General features: G+C 45.4%; 1 protein-coding gene across 2 annotated transcripts in view; it reads left to right on the forward strand.

The window, feature by feature from the left end:
- The window catches only part of bahcc1b (BAH domain and coiled-coil containing 1b), a 63,877-nt gene that overhangs the window by 14,769 nt on the left and 26,429 nt on the right, over positions 1-22,679 (forward strand). For both annotated transcript variants that reach the window (XM_069517346.1, XM_069517345.1), the window contains exons 3-5: positions 15,782-15,940; positions 20,048-20,158; positions 20,415-22,451. In XM_069517346.1, the coding sequence (XP_069373447.1) occupies positions 15,782-15,940; positions 20,048-20,158; positions 20,415-22,451 (2,307 nt within the window). The remainder of the gene's footprint in view (positions 1-15,781; positions 15,941-20,047; positions 20,159-20,414; positions 22,452-22,679) is intronic.

Genomic DNA, 22,679 nt, shown 5'->3' on the forward strand with positions numbered 1-22,679 from the left:
AAGCCTTTGTCTCTCCCTTGTCTTTCCAGCTCTTCCCCTCCCTGTTTCACTGCTTTTCTTTCTTTCTTCCCCTTTTCTGTGATGTTAGCCCCTGGGCTGCAGTTGTGCAAGTGTGTGTGTGTGATTAAGGTTAGGTTTACCCTACAGTAGCACAGGTGTGCAGTATTATGGAGGGCGTGGTAGAGCTTGTCATTGAACAGGTGTGTTACTTACCAGACAGCAGACGGTTTTTGTTTACACGACTGTGTATGCTGGAGAGAGTGTGTGTGTGTGTGTGTCTGTGTGTGTGTGAGAGACCTAGTAATACAGACAGTAAACGCTTACATTCATGTTACATGCACAGTCACAGCTGCACACACACACACACACACACACACACACACACACACTTGCAGAGTTTTCGCCTATAAGCTGCTCAGTGCTTTGAAAAAGTAAAAAGCCGTAATCATAATGTTTTGGTGAGACAAGATAACCTTTCTGCTGCTTCTCTCAGTCTTTTCTCTCAATCTGTCCGCTCTGGCCTCATCCCCTGACCTTTCTCTCTGTCTGCTCATCATCTCATCTCCAGGTTCTCCGTGCGTTTGTGTCTTGTTTGCGAAGCACGAGATCCTGCAGTGAAATTCTGCCTATTCTCTGCCACTAGTGTGTGTGTGTGTGTGTGTGTGTGTGTGTGTGTGTGTGTGCAGGAGACACCCTGTCCATTCATCATGCAGCTGTCAGTAATGTCTTCCTCTCTTGGAAGTTCCTCGTCTTTGTCTTTGATCGTGGCACAGATGAGACACACCCCTTCAACCTCCTACCTGCACACACCTTCACACACAGAATACCGCTGTGACGTGGACAGAGAGGAGGATGTGATTGCATGTGTGTACGAGTGTTTGGAAGTGCCTGAGATGTAGAAGCAGTTGTTGCATATTTGTGTGTGTCAGTGTGCAGTGGGTGATACTTAAAGCTCAGAAAAGAATGGATGGAACAGGGTAAAACATTGAGAATGAGAATAAATGATAGATAGAGCAGAGGAAAAGAGAGGAGGAGGAGGAGGTTAGAGGGAGTGGAGAGGCTGAATGTTTCCACCTGGTTGGTAATCCAGTCAGATTACCACCGCCTGACAGCACCCACTGGCCGCCATCCCCGACTCCTCAGCCTGGCGTCTCCGCTGCCTCTCGAGAGTACGACTGAGTGAAAGTGAGAGAGAGGAGACTCTTTCTCTGTGTGTGTGCGTGTGTGCGCGCGTCGTGTGTGATGAGTCAGCAGTGGATGAGTGCTCAGACAGGCCCCCCTTCACCTCACCAGTGGTACTCTGGGCACAAGGGGCACATCCTGCGTGTAGCGTGCAAGACGCCCCCCTGCGTGGAGGAGACAGGTGGTGGAGGCTGCAGCCAGCCGAGCTGTGACTGGACACAGTGAGAGAGGGGCAGAGTGTAAACTGTCAATTCACTGCAATTAAAAAAAAAAAGAATCAATAATTATATGCACACTAAAAATCACATTTAAAAATATACAATGTTACCGGGGAAACTCAACTCAGTGCAGGGGTGTTAAAGCACAAAACTGAAAAATAGTAATTTTGCAAACTACTTAGAAAAACTACTAATACCCACTAACATGTAGCTTTTGTCTGCCATGGGAATGGATATGATCGGCATTCATTCCCGGGGTCAAATGACTCTGCAGAGGACGCAGGTTTTTATTGGCTCGGCTCGGGCTGATTGGCAGCGATGGAAACATGACACCCAGGTGAACATGCTTATTTCTGCCCCGTCTTTAGTTGGCGCAACTTTATGACGTGCATGGAACATGTATATAGCCATGAACGTTTGTGTATTTGTTATTGTTTTCTTTACATCTTGGGAATCAACGTGCAACAGATTTTCTGTGTATCGTGCAAGATGCAGCACTGGAGAGACAGCTAGGTTCCCGACGTGTTGGTTTCTTGTGACGTAGAAACATGACTGAACATGACTGGTGTAAATGGGAAAAGAGAAGATCGCCTTTTTTTGACAGGTTTAACTGGACTTATTAAAATGCTCATTTTTGTGCAAAAGTGGTATAAAACCTTTCAAAAATGCATCTTTACAATTCTTTACTGTTGATTGTTAATAATTGGTCATTGCACATTACATGTAAATCAATCTATGCATTTGTTTTACGGCAACACATGAATCATCATATACTGTATTTGTGTGTCCCAGTCAGATATTCTAGTTATCCTGCTTCTGCAATAGTGTTCACCCCAGTAGAATGCAATCTGTATTAGGGAAATTAAATACCATTGTGATTTATTTCCCCTGCGATAGCGAAACAAAATGTAAAAAAAAAAACTTGATCAAACAAACAGAGTCTCTTTAATAAATAATAGAAGACAGGATTATAAACTAGTTACACTCCACCAGCTGATTAACAGGCCCTTTAATGGAGGGACACATCAAAATAGCCATATTTTAGTTATATAAAAATAATACTTACAGTATGTCACAATAAGCTATGGGTTCTAGATAAAGTTAACCGATGTATTACATCAAAGTATATTGGACTAGGTCTGGTTTTAGACTGTATTAAGAGTAAATGTCAGTTATAGCCATGAGCACACAGACACATCAGTGTATCTTAACTTCAAACTAAAATATTCAGCAAGGCCAAAGAAATCAGTTAAATGGGTCCGACTGTTTGAAATTTGTTGACATATTAGCGGCATTAAGTCATTAAGCAAAGCCAGCAGAGTCATTAAAGGCATTTCCAATACAAATCACACTGTTGTGTGTGCTTTGATATTTCAGGCAAACCACTACACATGGTCTAAATATATTCCTGAATGTCTCACTGCATCTAATCACATTGACCTCAGACTAACTGTGACCGAGATTTAAGCTGCCCAAAAGGTCACATCAGTGGAGAGATAAGAGACATTTGAATATATTAAGTAAAAGTCGTTTTTTGATGTGGGAGCTCTGGGTGAAGGCCGCATTTGTTCTGAGGCACATTCGCTGCAGCGACAGAAAGACTTTTGTCTCATCATCCAACATGTGAACAGCTGCTTATTGTCCGTAGCAGTGATTTGAAGGGAGTGGGGTGCGTTTGGTTGCGACATCTCCGGGGTGCGAACACACACCACCATCTGATGACTTGGCATGTGAATGGCAAGCACCAGATTTCCTGTGTCCATGTGCTTCTCTCTCTCTCTCTCCTCTTCCCCCTTTTCTTCCTCCTTCTCCATTTCTCACTGGCCAGACCTCCCCTCCACCCGTCCTCCTCGCTCCTCTTCAACCACATGCTCGCTCGCCCTCCCCTCTTCCTCCTTCTGCTTCCCCCTTTCGCTTCCCCTTCACTCTTCTTGGCTTTTCGAGTGGTCCTCCAGCCCTCCTTCCTCCTTGTCCTCACAGCCGCCGTTCCTCCCTATACTCTTCTCTCTCCTCCCTTTGCTCTCTCCTTTCAATCGACCCCCCCACCTCTTATATCCACTCCCATCTCTGTCTAACTCCCTGCATTGTTAGCAGACCAGTTTCTCTCAGTACTCCTATTTCTGTCTCAATTTCAGCCTGTTTCCTCTCCTTTTCCACATTGCCTCATTTGCTTCTCCCCCATATCCCCTTCTCTCCACGACTCCTCTCCCCCACCACTCTGCCGGTTGTTAACGGGCCCGTCCCGGTGCTACTCGGCCTATGGCCAACTCACTAAATCAGAAAAGATTGGAGGATTTGGCAAGAGGGAGTGAGAGCTCAGCGCGGCGTCTTTGAAGTCTGAGAAACGAGAGAAAAATGACATTTTAAACAGCCCGCAAAACACGAGGCTAAAACAGCTTCTTACTCTGTGCAGGAGGAGGGGGAACTGTGTGTCTGTGTTCATTTAAAATGCAATTCAAGGTGTTTTATGTGAATATGCGACTGCTGTGGCTGGAATGCATGATATGAATGCGTGAACAAAGTCAGAGGAAATGTGAAAAGAAAGCGTGGGTGTGCACAAATGTGCTTGCAGACACTACAGTTCTCCACTATTTTACCGCCATCCACTTCTTCAGAGGGGTCAAGGCAAACCCCTGTTTACGCAACGTGACAGAGAGGTGACATCATGTAGCTGGGGGGGCAGACATGATGTCACAGTCTCGCCACATCCACAGGTCTGCACCCCTTTGAAAATGCACACAGTAAAAGCGAGGCCCGTGCAACCACGGCAACCCTTATCGCGGCGGCAACCAGACACCTGAGCGGGGCCTGCAGTTTATCCATCCCGGGGTCACATTTATGCCTGACTCATCGTCACTGGAGCTGACTTGTGTGACTCAACCGGGGCCCTTCTCTCGGCTGTTTTGTTTTGGTTCTCCATTCGATTCATTTCAGCTCTGTTTGGCTCATTCATATTGTAATGGCCTCCATTCAGGCGGGTCTATGTCCAGTTTGTTTTGCTGTCAGGGGCTCAGATGGATGGAGGGGGCCGTAGGTTCATCTGGAGGTGAGGTTAAAGAAGGCAGAGTGGTTGGACTTTAGCTCCTGAATGCGCGGACCCTTCAAGTCACACTGCTGCCGTCCTACAGATTAAACTGATCGACGATTTGGCGTGAAAGACAGCTAATGTGCTCTTAAATGGGAAATAGGTTCATATCTGCGTGTATGTGTGTGTGTGTGTGTGAGGGAGGTACGAAAAAGAGAGAAGCAGCTGTGTGGAACAGCATGGATCGTTACACAGTGACACACATGAAAGCTTTAAGTATATTCAGGAGCCTTCGTTGAATATACATGGAGCTGTGTGCAGCTTTGTATATATGTGTTTCTGTGTGTGTGTGCGAATCCCCTCCCATGCTTTTGCCCGAGCTGAGAGTAAGAATGAAAACAAGAAAGGAGAGTGCAGGCGCAAGAGAGTGAGAGAGAGCAAAAAAAAAAAAAAAAAAGAAGAAAAAACAACAAAGATCCGTCATCAGTCATTCATGGCTAATCAGTCTCGTGGGACGTGCACACACCACACACACACGGTGCTGAGGTCCTAATCCTACTGGGACTGCTTTTGCCTCTGTGTGTGCCTGTCTAAATTTTGGATCCCGGCTGATTAGAAGCAAACCCTCCTTCTCTTTTTGCATGTCTCTCTCTCTCTCTCTCTCCCTCTACCTCTACTTCTCTCTCCTTTTCTCTCTCTCTCTCTTCTCCTTCACGTCTTTGATTGCTGGTAAAGTGTCTCTTCTCCTTCTCTCTACTTTGCCTCTCTTATCTCTTTAATAACTGCCTACTGTCTTTTCCGCTCGTTTTGATGTGTGTTTTTGTAATGTTTGGAAGCATGTGTGCATGCATAATATAGGAATGTCTTTAGTGTGTCAGTGTGCACTTATCTCCGCTTTTGTGTGGTGTGTGTGTAGTGTGTGTGTGTGTGTGGTGTGTGAGTGGTGTGTGTGTGTGTGTGCATCTCATTTCATCAAAACCTCTTTGCGTTGGTCTCGTCGTTTTATCGTCTCCATTTGTTTTATCTTTATTTTTTAAAATCAAATAAGTGGCACGATGTTAATGCTATCACCAAAGCTCAATTACATATTAATGAATACAATACATTGTCATAAGAATAAATAGATTAATAATCATATACTATTTAGCAGTACACAGAAAGTTTAGTTTTATTTCAGTTTGTATGCCACTTTTAAAATCATTTTACACATGTCCACAACTAACAAACTCTCAAAATCAATACAATTCATTTGTTTTACCACATTATGAGTTGAAACTTATTTGTATAACACAATTTCTGCAAATAACTTATTATACTCTGAATTTAATCAAAATCATGCACTCTATCATTAAATAGTGCAGGTCCAGTTATTTAATGTAGCTCATAATTGCAACAATTTCTCCAATTTAAAATCTGGAAGTGGGATTTGTTTTGCTGTTTTTTTGCTAAAAACATCTTTGATGATTTATCTAAATTAAGAATATGTTTTTGAAAATTTTTCTCTCAATCTACTTGATTAATAGACTAAACTTTACCTTTAATTATTAGCTGCTTCTGCATTAATACACTGTCTAAGCTTTTGTGTTTTGGCTCATATAGTAACGCGTTAAAGTAAAAGTGTGTTTCTGGGCCAATCAACCAGCCTGTATATTTGTCCTGTCTAAGACGTCAGGGACATTTATTGTGTTTGTGTAAAATTTGACATTATAATCCTGCTAATTCGAGATTGTCCTTTATTCTGCTGCATCACTGGAAGTAAAGCTGAAATAGTTGGACAGAAAATGAATGCTACTTTGATAACCTTTTTTAAATTTCAGTTATTTTAAGCAGGAATGCCAAACATTAGCTTTGTGTGTCTTAAATGTGAGAATTCCCTGTTTATTTCTTCATAACATCATTGTCAGCTCAATATTTACGTTTTTTGCTTGTTGGTTGGAAAAAAGCCAGAAGCTTGAACAATTTTGAGAAATTGTGATGTTTATTTTGTTGTTTTTTGACATTTCATGCAAATGATTAATATAAAAGAAAAATAATTGCCAGATTAATCAATAATAAAAATAATTATTATTGGCGTCTCTCATTTGAGAATTATTACAACCAGTATCCCCCCTACTCCATCATCCTCGTTCTCTCCACCCTCTCTTTTGTTTATTTTCAGTTCTCCCCCCTTTTCCTTACTCTTTATTTCCTCTCTGTGGATCCCTCCAATAATCTTTTATTCCTGTGTAAATATTACAGCAATGAGGGAATAAAGAGAATGAAAAAACCAAGCAGAAATAAGGTCAGACTATATTCTCACCTGCTTTCTTTCTTTCTCTTTCTCTCTACCTCTCTCTCGCTCCGTCGTTCACTTACTCACTCTATCCCCTCCTCTCTCTGCTTCCATCCATCGCCATCCCTCTCTCCTCCTCCCTTTTTGTCTCTCTCTCTCTATCTCTCGTATTCACTGTCTGCTGATCCCGCTCTTCTCTCTTGCTCAGTCTCTTCCCCCTTACACACACTGGCTGTCTGACGCCCACACACAAACGGCACACACACACACACACACACACACACACACACACTGACACCTGCATGTCGAGCTGTTGAGGGTCTAATTTAAGTAAAGTGCTTCTCTAGGAACCACAACCCCTCAACTCCCGATGATGGAGGGTGATGCAGTGTAGTGTGGTTGCACACACACACACACACACACACACACACACACACACACACACACACACACACACACACACACACACACACACACACACACACACACACAGACACTGGGTTATACATAGATGCACACACACATCCTGCTCCAGTGATACTGAGCTGTGACTCTCTGTGGTGTGGGATTGAAGGCAGCACTGTAGCTGGCTTGTAAGAAGCATACTGTAATAATAACGTGATATTTGATCCCCGTAGGGAATTTCACCTTTTCTCGGCTGCCTCCAGATCAGACTGCAGGGTCAGTTACAGCTGTTGCAAAGCTGGTGTAGGGGATTTAGTGTCTTGCTCAAGGACACTTCAACAAGGTGGATGCCGCATGGCTGACACTGATATGGTTAAATCTGGGCTTCCTGATTAAAGGATGTTGTCTTCATCTTCTTTGCTGCAAACCGCCCGGCTGCTCCGCTTCTGGTGCGTAGGTGTGTTTGTTTCCACTGGAGTCTGAGCTAACTTTAGATGAGGCAGGATTGTGCTGCACCGCTGCTGCAAATCTGGGGCCGCGATCTCAAACCTTTGTGGAAAAAAAATTGCCTGAAATGCCTTGGTTTTGGAAACTTCGGCCCAACATAAAAGTAAAGATAAGACTCGTGTAATGAGTGCAGGGCTTATGTTACATTTCTTTCCACAAAACCTGGGACTGTTGAAAGCACACTAAATTTAAACCAGTAACACTGACGTATCCAGATCTTTCCTTTTAATATGGGGAACTTGTTGGCAAAACAGCTGCTTATTTACACAACCAGCAGATATGTCGCCACACTCTCTTCATTTGGAGTCATGTAACTGTGTCTGGATGTCTGATGAACTTGAAGTGTTTTTGGTCTCCACCACGCTAGAGAGAAATATCTGGCTCTTTAGTTGCTAAATGCTCCACCATGTTCACCTGGCAGCCGCTAAGTCTGTGCCACTGCTTTGTTGTGCTGGGTGTGCAGCGGCGTTTCAGGTGTCTGATTAACAATCCCATGAGAGCAGATAGACGCAGTATGAGACAGTGCAGTAGAGTACAGTCGCTCACTAGAAAACTAAAACAATGTGCTTTTGAATGCCAAAATGTTCAGTAGAGCTTATGGGAGTTTGATTCCGTCACTCTGAGGGATCTGTTGTAAAATAAAACATTTGACGATGATCCATAGGTGGCTTTAAGTTTACAAACCAATAAAACCTTTATTGTTATGTCCTCGAGACAGATGACGAGTCGAGACAGCAGTTTAGAATCAAACCTGTTTACTAATTAATTCAAAACTAAATTACACAAAATGAAATAAAAATCTATTTTTGCATGTAAACACCGAAGTTTTTGCTCGACTTGCAATTTTCATCCACTGAAACGTGAACAGTTTATCAGTTATTTTGCTGAATAAATAAAAATCCTATATCTCCTATAACTCCTTAAATTATAGTCCATATTGTATGAACTAAATACGGAGTTGTGTAACTTTTTGCACTAACACCGTACCTGTCAAGTACTCACCAATAGTTAACTGTGTGTAGTGGGTAATAAGATGTGAAGTGATGGAATGAGGGGGAGATAATTCAGGATCTTACAAAGAACTTGTACCATGTTTATATTTACCTAGGTACCTCTTCTTTTATTACAGGGTCATAATAGAATAAGTTCTGTATTCATTTTTGTGACATTTTAACTCTTCCAGTATGTATTTATTTCGGTTTTTAATCTACAAACATTTCGTGGAAAATTCCCCTCATATGTTACGATGCTTATAATGTTCTCTTGGCCCATCATTGGTTAAACTATTATCTGTGCCACGTATTGAAACATTGCATCACAGGCTCTTAAACTGTTGATATCTTTGAACCATGATTATCATCGTGAATACATGTTAATAAGTAACAGTCACATAAATTCACCACCTACAAACATGTGTTTAATAAAGATTGTGTGCTAATGCACCGTAGATTGTAGTAGTTAACCAGTGACCGTGGATAAGTGGTGAGCTGGTGATGTGTTTGTACTTCAGTGTGATTCATGAAGACACACATACCTGTTCGTCTCTTTGTCCACTTTGCTCACAGCTTACGGTGACGTGTTTTCTGTTCCACTCTCTTTGTGCTCATCTCGGTGTTTTGACCCTCAGATGTATTTCATCCAGCAGCAGGCACAAGCGGCCTCAAATCATCAGAGTCAGTGTGTCTTCATCCTTATGAAGATGTGTGTGTGTGTGTTTGTGTGTGTGTGTATGTCTGTCTGTCTGTGCTCATTTGTGTGTGTGTGTGTTTGCTGTGGCTGCAAACTGAATGGACCACAGGGGTGTGGCTCAGGCATGTCGGACGACCAGAATTCCCAGAACAGGCTTCCTCACTGTTTACCAGAGCTGCTAAGCTACTGTGGGGGTGATGGTGGGGGTGTTGCCAACACACACACACACACACACACACACACAGACCCAATCACTCACTCATACACACACAAACGCACACAGACACAGAGGCAAGTTAAGTTAGAGGGAATTGCATTATTGGCTCTTACCGCAGGCTTTCCTGAAATATCAGCAACCTTATGCTTTTAATTAGGGTGTGTGTGTGTGTGTGTGCATGTGTATGTGCACGTGCACGTGCCCACGTTTAACATTTGTGTTTCATTCCGACCGAGGCACCAGAACCATTCTCGTATGACCCCTATCCTCTAAATTCCCCTGTTTTCTTTGCTAAAACATGGAAAAACTTACTCCAACAGCCCCCCACCTCCTTCCCTCCTTCCTGCTCCCTAAGTAACTCTCATATGTTGTGAGTTCCTCCCCTAAGAGACCATATAAGGTACTTCCTCCTGCCGTGGGTGGGTGGGTGTGTGGCATCCAAAAAGTCTGTGGTCAAAAAGCAGGAACGTTTTCCTCCTCACTCACAGTTTACTACAGCATTTTGTGGGGGCCACGTACACACACGGAAAACTCTGAACATCACCGGATCTCTTTTTTTGGTTTTTCTCTTCTTCTTTTGTCGGCTTTCGGGGCCACGTTTTAACACAAGGTGCAATGTTGCACGTTTTCTTCCCTGTTCATTTCATACCTCCTGCTTTCCTGCTGCTTGTACCTCCTGTAGCTCTCGTGGTGCTGCAGCCAGACGATTTGTCTTTCAGCATCCTCAGTGGATTTTGAAGGTGTAAATGCACACATGTAGGTGCGACGTGTGACTGCGATGTTACCACAGTAGTCTTTTGCATGCAGGGAGATCGTATTAGAGAGCATGTATGTATGTGCATGGTTGTGTGTGTGTGGATGGCGAGGTTCTGGTCCGCAGCCTGGGAGTGAGGCTTTGAGCTGTGCTGTTCATAGTCTGCTGATTTATGCGCCTCACAGGGAAATCTCTCATTTGTAGCTCTTTTATCTCACCCCCCACCCCCACCCCCACCCTATCTCTCTCTCTCTTCCCTTTTCTTTCTCCGTCTCTGTCCTCACTCCTCTTCCCCGATGTAATGTGATTCAGTGCAGCTGCTCGTCCCAGGCGACATGCCATGCTTTGCTTGCACACCCTGCTCTTTCTAACATGAATGAGTCAAGAGGAATCGTTGGTGAATAATAAGATAGAGCAGAAGGAAAATGCTATCTGGATCAAGTTCACCAAAAGAACTCCTTTTCTCCTCTGAACATAGTCTTTGTAAGCACCGCTCGGGCGCTTACTCACACATTGAATGTGTTTGTGTCCCCAGTGCCATAATGCTTCCATGGCCCTGTGTATGTGTGTGTGTGTGTGTGTGTGTGTGTGTGTGCGCCTTCTACGGCCGCCTTGTTTGAGTAGCCCTGTCACTTGTGCAATTCTGTGGTGTCAAAACAGATCAGAAAGGTCTGGCTTGACTCCTGCCCCTAAATACACACCCAAAACACACACACACACACACACACACACACACACACACACACACACACACACACCCAAAACACACACACACAGATTGAAGGCTCGGTGCCAGGGCCCTTGGTGGTTGGAGGCATATGAAAGGGTCGGACTGACGAGAGGTTGCCAAGTGTACGGCAATAAGCGTAACAGCCAAGCTAACGAGAGTCAGAACCTCTGACACACACACACACACACACACACACACACACACACACACACACACACACACACACACACACACACACACACGCACACACACACACGCACACACACACACACACAGAGTGAGACAGTATTGTCAGTCTCTCAGCGCTCCCAGTTGTCACTACCAATGGCAAAATAGAAGTGTGTGTCTGAGTGTGTGTGTGTGAGAGAGAGAGAGAGTTCAGTATATCAGTGTGTGGACAGAGGCTTCTGTTAATTGGCAAATGTGACAATAGAACACGAGAGGATATTGATCTTCAATCGGATGGAGATCGATTTAACTTGTCACCCTTCCAGGTGTGTGCGTCTGTGTGTGTGTGATTGCATGTGTGTATTGATCAGCAGCAGTCCATTCAGAGAGCTACAGCGAAAGAATATCGCCCTGTTACTTTATCTGTGTTTGCTTCTTTCTCCTTGTGACATTCCCTGCGTCACCCCAATTCCACCTCGATGGGTATCTTGGTTTTCTCCTCCTCTGTTTGCTTCCTCCTCTCCTCAGAGTAGTGAGAAAACCATGGGACGGTGTGGCATTTTATCTGTTGTGTGGTTGCTGTGTAGATCTCCTCCTGAGACGAACGCACAAAAGAGGGTTGAGGGTTATGTCTTTTACTCTCACAACAGCTCATGCTCCACGTACTGCGTGCACTGCGTCCAGCTCTGATATAATGTAAAAATGAACCACTTTTTGTATAAAAGCTTAATTCCACTAATGTTTCTAAGCGTACAGCAAGTTCCCTTAATGCATCTTTGATTAAAAGCTTTCATACGTGCACTGAATCCCGGACATTCTTCTGAAATTTTCCAGAGGGGCTGTATGTGAGAACGCAAATGTCCGAGTCAGTTGCTCCAGACAATTTCTGGAACTTTTCCTGCCCCCTGGTTAAATTACCAAGTGAGCCCATGTGAGATAAAAAACGGCAGAAAATTCACAGGATGTTGAGTGGGTGTGGATAATCTCCTGCTGTGTTCTTCATTTGTGAAAGGCAAATATGTCCATACCCAATTTTCTGGAGCTCATGTCTGCAAATGGCTTTAGTGTGCCTTAAATGTGTGGAAATTTGAGTCGCGCGTTAAAAAAAAAAAGCAGAATTACCTGCACAATTTCTACCTTTGTGCCTTTTTTCAACTTTTATCCATTTGGGTTAAATATAGAAATTCCTCCGTAAAACATTTTCCACACTAACATTGGTGTTATTCATGTCAACCTCTTGCAGTAGCAACACAGTGTGGCAGTCTTCCCGGATAAAAAGCTACTTTCTGTGCAGAACTTTACTTTTGTAGATAGATTTCTCCCTGTGTGACTGTTAACCATCAGTGTAAAATGGCTTCTGTGAAGATCTGGCTGTTAAATTCTGAAGCCGCTGACACCAAATCCCGATGTTTATACTGCTGAAACTTTAGATTAGCTGCTATCGAACTCCATTGCGGCTGCACAGGAAACGGCAACATCTCAAAATTTATGTTTGGCCCTATATACCCGAAAATATTCAGAGCAGCTAAACCTGCCCAGAAAAGCGAGGAGCAGATCCAATACTTAAAATAAAATATGAAACAGTGTTACAATAAGTAAGTTTGAGTGGATTTTCCCCTTAGCAAATCACATTACCGTCCATCATAAATAAACTAAAGCAGATTTTGCTCACTGTAAGTACAGCAGACTGAATTAGTATGAGTAGAGAGTCGTAATTCTGATGTTTATTACCTTGGATAGTCATCATTGGAGGATTCAGTGCCTGCACGTTGACACACTTTTCCAGTTCATGATGCCAACTGGGGAAAATGGGAGGCATACAAACACATTTTCTTCTTTAATTACCACTACAGAGACTGAAAGGAGCCGCTTTCTCCGTCAGCAGCTTGTATTTATAGTAAATAACGTGCAGAAATGTGTGATCTTGAGGTGACTTGGGTCAGAGCTGAAGTTTTGATGTAGATAAGTATCTGTGGTGGATCAATCGAACCCACTAGAGTTTGTGTTACGATTGTTATGGTTCTGTTCTGTCTCGTTCCCTCTTTGTCTGATACATCTCATCAGTTGTGGTTAATTTGGTGTCCTCGCACTCATCGGGCGGTGTTTCTGAGCCACGGGAAACGATGGGAGGATGCAGCGGTGACAGATGGAAGGGGAATGTGCAGATCGGGATAAAAACAAAGGTGGAAACTGAGGGCAGGAAGAGAAAGAAAAGGGAGGAGGGGGGAGGAGGCACAGGCACAGAAATAAGGTTTATGTTAGTGGCTGGCCTCCGAGATGATTTTCCATATCAGCAGGCCAGGGGGAGCGGGCAAATATGATTTTCTCCTCAACTCGCCAACAGAAAACAGACAGCGAGCGAAGAGAGGGAGTTGACAGGAAAGAGGGAATGGGGTAAAAAAAAAAAAGAAGAGAGATGAGTAAATGGGAAAAAGATGGGGAGATGGGGGATGGGTGGAGAGATGAAAGAAAATGCGAACAAGCATTAAAACCTGATAATCAATATCACTGCTGTTTAAAATCAATGCCACTAATTTCTTAAAATGTCCTCAATTTAATTCGAGTGAACTTTTACGGCCCTGACAGAAACTTCACGATGCCTCTCGTAACTTCTAAAATGCATGGCTGCTCAGCTGAAACCTGGCTTTCCCTTCTATTGTCTGGTGTCGGAGATGAGGTGTGTGTGTGTGTGTGTGTGTGTGTGTGTGTGTGTGTGTGTGTGTGTGTGTGTGTGTGTGTGTGTGTGTGTGTGTGTGTGTGTGTGTGTGTGTGTGTGTGTGTGTGTGTGTGTGTGCTGCCAGGGGGCCTTGTGAAACCAGCCTGAGTCTTATATGAGCTGTGTTTTATTATGACTGGCTGAAAGGCCACTGATCTGCAGTTGTACAAGAGTAGATTTGGAGAATGAAAAAAAAAGTTTAAAAAAAAATATAGCAACGCTGTGAAAATATCCTGTCTGAGAGAGGGCGAGCGAGCGAGAGAAAATAAATGTCTAGAAAGGAAGGTTTTGGCGACCCCTCCCCCTCTCCCCACATGTTTATTATGATGACAGAAAGTGAAAATGTCAAGACCTAAAGATGGAGGCATTTCTATAGTGTGTGTCCCTCTTATTTTTGGGTTTGTGTGTGTGTGTGTGAGAGAGAGAGAGAAAGAGAGTAAGAAAGAAAGAGAAAGAGTGGAAGTTGAAGGCACTTGTGGTTGTAAGGGCATCAGGTCGTGGTCGAGGTGAGGAGAGTACTCTACGAGTGTGTGTGTGTGTGTGACTCATGCAGACTGTTGTGGTTGTTGTAATTGTCTCTGATGTGAGGCAGAATTTATGGGTAACGACCCAACCCACCAGCCCTCTCCCTCCCTCCCTCTCTCTCTGTCTCTCTCTTTCTCGCTCTCTCTCTCTCTCTCTCTCTCTCTCCATCCAGTGACTAATTACCTGATTCCCTGTGGATATGTTCCCTCCTTCCCCTACAACATGTTCGGGTTGTTCCACTAAATGAGAGCACGCTGATAAGCGGAGTTACATTCTAACGGAGCCAAACTGAAGTGAGCATGTTCGCTCGGTGCGCTGAAACTATTGCAGGGTGAAATTGAACCAGGGGAACAAGGTTTTTACTCAAGCAGAGCTATTTTAAATGTGACGGGTCAAATCTTCAACAGTAACCTACAGATGATTCAAATGTAAGAGCCGCGTTGAACAGGGATACATGTAGAAACCTCTACACCCTTCCCTGAATGTTCTAGAAATGTTGCTGTTGTTGTGAAAGCGCTCCGTCCCGACAATCTGCTGCTGTGTTCTTCATACCTGAAAGGCCGGACCTGAAATTCTGGACATTTTCCAGAGTTGATATCTGAAAGTACAACCATTTCAACTGCCTCCACCTAGCTTTTGACACTTTGCATTATGGTTTACATTTAAAGCTAATGCTGACTAACAGGTTCCAGAATCAAGTTAACTGTCACATGCAAATGACCGAATCCTTATGTAAGTGTTGAAAAAGCAGCCAGCCACCTGCCTCAGGATATGTTCAGATCAGATATCGAAGTCTTTTCCTGATCATAATTTTGACTGCAGTGTGAATGCAGCGTGGAGGGATCAATTTCTCTAGGGCAGGTCGGGAAATTTCCTATTTCACAGCACAACTCAGTAATATTAATACCACCCAGATCCTGTGTCTCACTTTTTGACAGCCTCAGACTCCTGCTGGGTTCTGAAAATGTTATATTTAAGTGATATTAAAACAATATTTTGACTCTCTCTGGGAAATGTGTTTCACCATTGCTGTGTATTGTAGTTTGAGGAGAATATTACCTTGGACAAAGGTCTTTTTAAAAAAGATATGTGCATGGAGCATTCCAAAATGTGTGAAAAATAGATTTCTGTGCAAAGGAGAAAGTCATCGTTTACTCTTGTAGTTTTTTAGCTGCTCAGGCAGTTTGGGTACACGCAATTGTTTTCAGTCAGACTCCAGACTTGAGACATTCTAGACTCTGGTTCCTCTCAGTTCTTCTTCTGTGGTGTTGCTTGCTCATTTGCACCTCGGCGGTGTCATCCCCACCTCTTGCTCGCCCTGAGCCACGTGTAATGAGCGAGCACCTCTCTAACCTCCAGCCTCTCTCTCTCAGGTGCTTCCTTCATGGGTTCCTTCCTGGCCAGCAGTCTGGGGTCCCCGCCTTCCCACCCTCCTCACCCGTCAGGACCTGTGGCCTCCCCCTCCTCCCCCTCCTACAGGGCTGGACCCCATTCGAGCGCTTCCCCTATATGGTTCCCCCATTCGCATGAAGGTAAGACGCACACACACACATGCACACACACAGAAAGAGGAGGGCGCTCGGGTCTCTGGTTAATCCAGGGTCTTGGTTTGGGATTAGATTGAGATGGAGCCATTAAGTGGTTTAACCAACACAGAGCTGAGTCCAAACACACACCGCAGTGATGCCTCAGATGGTGCTACTTATAGAAACACACACACACGCACACACACACACACACAATTCTGTCTGTGTCAACATAGCAACCGTTTGTGGCTTTGTGTCTGTGGCTGTTTTCTAGTCGTGAGATCAAGCATGACACTATTAAAACTGGTGAAAACACATACACACATTTGTGCAATTTAAAAACAGCATCATTATTGCAAGTCATTTACAATACACTTCAGGCTCCTATATTCTCTCCCCCGTTTTCACTCAATCATCTCCCCGCCCTCCCCTCTCTTCATCTCTCGCTCTCTTTTCGGGGGTTAGTTTTAAGTTTCATGAGCTTCTACCCCTGCCTCCCCTCAGACACACACACACACACACACACACACACACACACACACACACACACACACACACACACACACACACACACACACACACACATACACACTGAAACTTACCCCACTTTCCACCATCCCTTCCCTCTTCACAGCCCCCCTCCCCCTCTGACCGCAGCCCCACCCTCAGGGCCCCTTCTGGGCTAACCAACCTCCAACGGCCCCCTTCCTGATCAGACACACTCAGAAGCACACACAAATGTGCGCATCCACATGCATCATGTCCTCTTTCGACTGTTAACCGTTTGTGGTCTGAGCTTGACTCAGTTATCTGTCCCTCTCAGGTATGTATGTGCATGCCTTTCTGTGTGTGTGGGTGTAAGAGGATTTCACTTTTGACAGCGAGATGGGTCTAAACAGATAACCCCAACAAAAAAAAGACTTCAACAGAAACACAGGCTTCCGCCACAGGCTGTATTTCTCAACAAACCCATGATAACGGTCAGAATCAGAATTTCTCGTTTTACCAGTTTTTCATGAAATGTGGACAAAGTGTGTCACCTCAGAAAAGTATTTTAATCCCCCAAACGATGTTGCAGAGGAGTTACCATGCAGTCAAATTTCAGTACAGCTAGTTTTTTAAACACAACCAGCTGTGTGACCATTGTTCCTACAGTCCCTTCTCACCACATTGGGACAAGTCATGGCAGGACAAGTACTGGTTTGATCAATAACAACAATAATGACTGCATTCCTTTTAGGTGAGACACTGTCAGCATCCTGGTGTTGTAAGTGATGATTCACAGGAATGACTGACGTTGACACTTAAATGAATCCATCATTAGTTAATTAGACCTGTGCTCTCTCTGCCATAATGCTGCTGGGAAAAAAGGGCTTCTGAATTACTCTACAGCGTAAATCACATCTTCAACCGGTCTGCACATTCGTCACCTTTCCACCAATGACATGATGTAAAATCAAGAATATCCCACTGCTTTGGTTGAAACAATTTGTATCAAGTTTTAAATAGGTTTTGAATTTGTTGCTGAAGAGGTGTACACATTTAATTTGTGCGCCTCTCATCCGCGGAGACAGGACCCTTCTCAACTGCCGCCCACATCTCGGATTAAGGCCCATAGGACGAACTCATAAGAGCCGTGTTCTTACATAGAAATCTCTCCTGACGCAGCTTTAAAGCAGATAAGGGTTTTTGCTTGTGCAACTGCCTCATTTGCAGCTCATGGAGCGATAAATAGCAACAGTTAAGCCCTGAAAATGAGCACTAATGTCGCCCGGAGTGACTGTCTTAAATCACATTCATAGGAGTCTGAGGCAGGACTTCAACGAGAGGGAGAGAGCAGCAGCAGTAGTGGCGAAAAGAGAGCAAGAGTGTGTGTGTGTGTGTGTGTGTGTGTGTGTGTGCGTGTGCGTGCGTATGCGTGCGTGCGTGTGTGTGTGTAGAGGGAGAATGTGTGTGCCTATCAGACAGATTTTGTGTCTGTGTGGCTCAGCTTTGATGTCTGAACACACACATACACGTGCGTGCACACACTCAGACACACGGGCGCGTGCACACACACTACAAATGATTGTTTTTACGAATTAAAGCCAGGGAGCTCCTGTAGGCGGTCTGCCAGCTGGCCTCCATCCAGAGAGTGGAGCGTAGCCAGCACGGAGAGAAGAAACCTGGCTAATACACACACACACACACACACACACACATACACACTAGACACACACCCACTCAGCGTACACACACACACACTCACACAGTCACAGACGAGACATATTCAAGAGGAAAAGCACACTTGTTTGAAAAGCAGCACATATTCTGTCTCGCACACAAATAGTATTCTATTTCTTTCTCCTACTCTCCTTTACACACACACACACACACACTCACACACACACACTCACACTCACACACACACTCACACACACACACACACACACACACACACACACACACACACACACACACACACACACACACCTATTCTTTCTCCTACTCTCCTTTTCACACACTAACACACACAGACCTATTCTGTCACTCGCTCTCTGTCTTCCACACCTGTCCTTGTTTTCCTCGTGTGCTCTCGCTCCTCTCCTTACCTCCCCTTTCCTCCCCTTTCCTCTGTTCTCTCATCTCAGCCATCTCAAAGCTCTTCACTTCCCTTTCACTTCCTCCTTCATCTTCCATTCACACACACACACACACACACACACACACACACACACACACACACACACACAGACACACACACACACACACACACACACACACACACACACACACACACACACACACACACACACACACACACACACACACACACACACACACACACACACACACTCCCCTCTCCATAAGTCTCACAGCAGCACCAGATTGGGGCTTTTCATATCGACAGCCCTGTCGTCTCCTTTACTTTTACTCCCTCTACTGAGAATTCAATCACTAGCCTCCTCCATCCCTTCTTCCTGTCCTTCCTTTCCTCCCTTTTGTCACCGTGTCCCTCTCTGTTATCTTTGTTCCCCTCTTCTTCTTTCTCATCTCCCCTCCCACCCTCCCTCCTGAGTTTTATCACTCATCATTACCCACGGGATTGGCTTTAGATGGCTGATAGAGCCTTTTGGCTAATTGTCGCCATTTAGATTCACTGGTTGTTAACCAGTCAGAGTAATCACACACACATCCATGCATTTACATTACGGCTTGAACACGCAGACACAGAGTGCCACACACACACATGCTGGGAGCAGTGAGGGGGTGTTGGTGGTTTTGCAGTGCGACTGTGGAATGCGTAGGATGAGTTTTTATGGAGTGCTGTTTACTTTGGCCACCACCGTTAAACTTTTAACGGCTGCCAATTAACGGGCCGGCAAGGACACTCTGTGGGGCATGAAACCAGCTGCTGAAGAACACACACATATACACACACACACAGATACACAGTCCTAGCCTTTTGGCCCCATAATGTATTCATGTACTGAGCTTGTGTGTATGTGCATGGTGACTGAGGTGATTTTGCAGCCCCCCACCACCTACCCAATGCCCCTCTCTGAAACCACCATGACGTCCCCCGCACATACACACACACCCACGCTGACCCTCACCCATCCATACAGCCTTCCGGCCCCTATCAACACAACCACCAAGACCTCCTCTATTTCTCTATCCCATGATGCAGTTCAACGTCCTTGAAGACAAGGAACAGAGTGGAACGACCGTTTACCTCCCAGTGACCTCCTGGGAGAACTGTGTGTGTGTGTTTTTGAGTTTCAGGGGTGGTGGTGATTCTTCATACTATTTGTCTTGGGTTTCGGAAAAATGTGTTTTGTAGAAGAGCAAATTCCATCCAGTTAAATGCTGCAAACACTTGGCAGTAGCTGCCGGCTGTGGTTTTTGTCACCACTTTGTCCACTGTAAATAATGTCAACTCCTGCAGCGTGTTTGTGCAAAAAGTGCGTTTATGGTGAAGTAGCACTAACTGGCCATATTTTTTTTCTGTGTTTTCCAAAATGGCCCTATTCCATGATAGATTGTAGAGATAAACTGTTTGTTTAGAGGGCTGCTGAATGTCAACACTGCAGAGAAACATCAATTCTTTCTCACTCTCCCTCCCTCTGACAGGGTACCCCAGCTATTCAGGAAGTCTTGCCTCTCCATTTCTCCCCATGAGTCCCCTGGATCACCATAGCAACGGTCTCTATGGACAGCACCGCTTCTATGAAACTCCAAAAGGTAGGTGGTGGTGTGCGTACAGATGTATCGGACTGGAAAAATAGCATAGTATATATACTTTCTTAAAATGACTGATCAGCACTCACCACAGGAGTAAGAACTGGCAACGTGGAGCTTTTCAGGCTGACATTTTCTTTTAATCATCATTTTTTTCCTCAAGATATAAGACATATAGTGATTTAATTAAATCTTCATGAAAAGCAGCTGATGTTCATACCTTAAGCCATTCATTTGATATCTACTCTTCTTCTCCCAGATCACTTCTACCTGAGAGGCCTTCCTCCCCAGCCCCCTTTGCTCTCCACCAATCACAGCCTTCCCCCTTTGTCCAGGACTGCCCCAGGCCACCCTCTTGGCTCTTGCAGCCGCGAGACAGACAACGGGGGAGGAGGGGGGAAAAGCACCAAGGATGTGAGTGAGAAAGGGGTGTCATCTGTGTCGAAGGACAAGGAACGATCAAGCAGCAAGGAGCGACACCAGGAGAGCAAAGACAAACACCATCAGCTCCATCATCACCATTCTCATCAGACGAACTCTGCCACCACTCCGTCAAGCTATCACCACCAAGCTTACCCCCACCCTCACCATGCCCTTCTTCCTCATCTCACACCCCAGAGCAGGGAGGAGGACCACAGACACTCTCTGGAGCGACACAAGGAGTACAGAGACAGTGACTCAGGAAGCCAGGGGACGAAAAGTATGAGCGCCTGTAAACTGTCCAGTGGTTCGGGGTCAGAAAGTGGCTCTGGAGGAAAAGGGGTAACAATGAGCAGTTGCAGTGGTGGTGGGGTGGGCAGATCTCCGTCTGGAGGTGGCAGGCGGTGCTCCAAGGATGGACTCATAAACGGGGAGATGAGGATTAGTGAATCCTCAACTTCCTCCTCTGAATGTATGAGACGAGGGACGGCTGCAGCAACAGCCATCTTGTCACCTCCTACTCCCCACTCTGTGGCCTCCTATTCAATGCCTCCTCCTCCCCCTCCGCCACCTCCTCCTCATGCCTTACACATGGGTGCCACAGTCACAGGAGGGTGGATACACCATGCACATAACCACCCTCATCCTGAGTTTTACTGTTCCCCTCTTACACTGACGCCCTCTAAAGATACCACTTCCCCCCCTGGAGGGTCTGGCAGGGAGGCAAAAGTCATTGGCCCAACATATGTGCCATCAGTTGGGCCACTGGGAGACCTGGCAGCCCCTGAATGTCGTGGTGCAGGAGGAGGTGGGAGAAAGGGAGATGATAAGAGTGGAGAAGGATCTTATGAAAGTCCCTCTCATCACCTCAGCCGACTTAGCAGTTGCCAGAAGAAGGACAAATCCCAGCCACACCAGCAGCAGCTGGGATATGGCAAAGCTGACAAACCCCCTGACTGGAATCACCAGACACAGAACTTCCACAAACCCAATTCCAACATGAGCTCTCAGCCTGAGCTGCGGTCCTGCAGCCTGGAAAGATCTTCATCTTTTAGAGATGTAGAGGTTGTGGATGATGTTTACCGACCTTCACACTCACTAGATGGCCAGGGGACACACCCTGCTGCTGGACAGGGCACTTCCAAGAATGGCTCTGATACCAGCACTCCTCCCTTTAGGGACTGTTCCCACTCGAGTCCTCATCCTGATGGGAAGGTGGGATCAGGGGCTCAGAGGGAGGGACAAAAGGTTGCAAGGATAAGGCACCAGCAGCATAGCAGCCATGGAACTAGTACAGAAGATAGGTCAAGAGACGGAGGTCAGACGGCACCTTCCTGGGGGGGTCGAGGGGGCAACCAGGAGGACCAGAGAAAAGGTTCCCATCATGCTTCATTTGGCAATGGTGAAGTAAGAGGGCTTAGCAACAGAGCTTCAAATAATGACCACAATCAGCCCCATTCTCAACCCCCTCCACCTCTGTCCCGTTCCACGTCACACACCACTGAGGATGAGGGCAGTGCCATGAAGAACTTAATGAACTACAGCTCCCAGCAGCCATTACTGCTGCCACAGCGGAGCCCTTTCGGAGGCCTGGGCTGCCTCAAGCAGGGAGAAAGATCAGAGAAGGGGGACAGAGGAGGAGCTAAGCGAGACCCTCTGCAAGACCCACTCAAACAGTCGCTCCCTCCTCGCCGGGGATCCACTAACGAGGGAGAGAAAGGTGATAGAGGTGGGAAAGAGTCAGGGGACGCAGGAGAGGGGGAGGTGCGGCAGCCTCCAGTGGGTATTGCTGTTGCGGTAGCCCGACCACCCCATCGTTCCCCAGACAACACCCCTGGACACAGCAGACAAGGCAGGGTGCTGCCCAGCATGAAAGGTCAGACATTATTTATGCTCCTTGCACTGAAAGTCAATTAATGCTATTTCTGTGCTTTAGGCTGCATTATGGGAAAAACCCTCAGTTGCACATTTGCGAACAGCTAATGGTGTTATACAGCATTTAAAAATATTTCACTTATTTTTGACACTTGCAAATAGCTTCGGTCTCTAAACTCACCATAATGCACATTCAGTGACACATTCATTATAAGAAGGCAGAGCTGCT

Source organism: Paralichthys olivaceus, chromosome 21 (assembly GCF_024713975.1).
Source record: "Paralichthys olivaceus isolate ysfri-2021 chromosome 21, ASM2471397v2, whole genome shotgun sequence".
In the NCBI taxonomy this organism is placed as follows: domain Eukaryota; kingdom Metazoa; phylum Chordata; class Actinopteri; order Pleuronectiformes; family Paralichthyidae; genus Paralichthys; species Paralichthys olivaceus.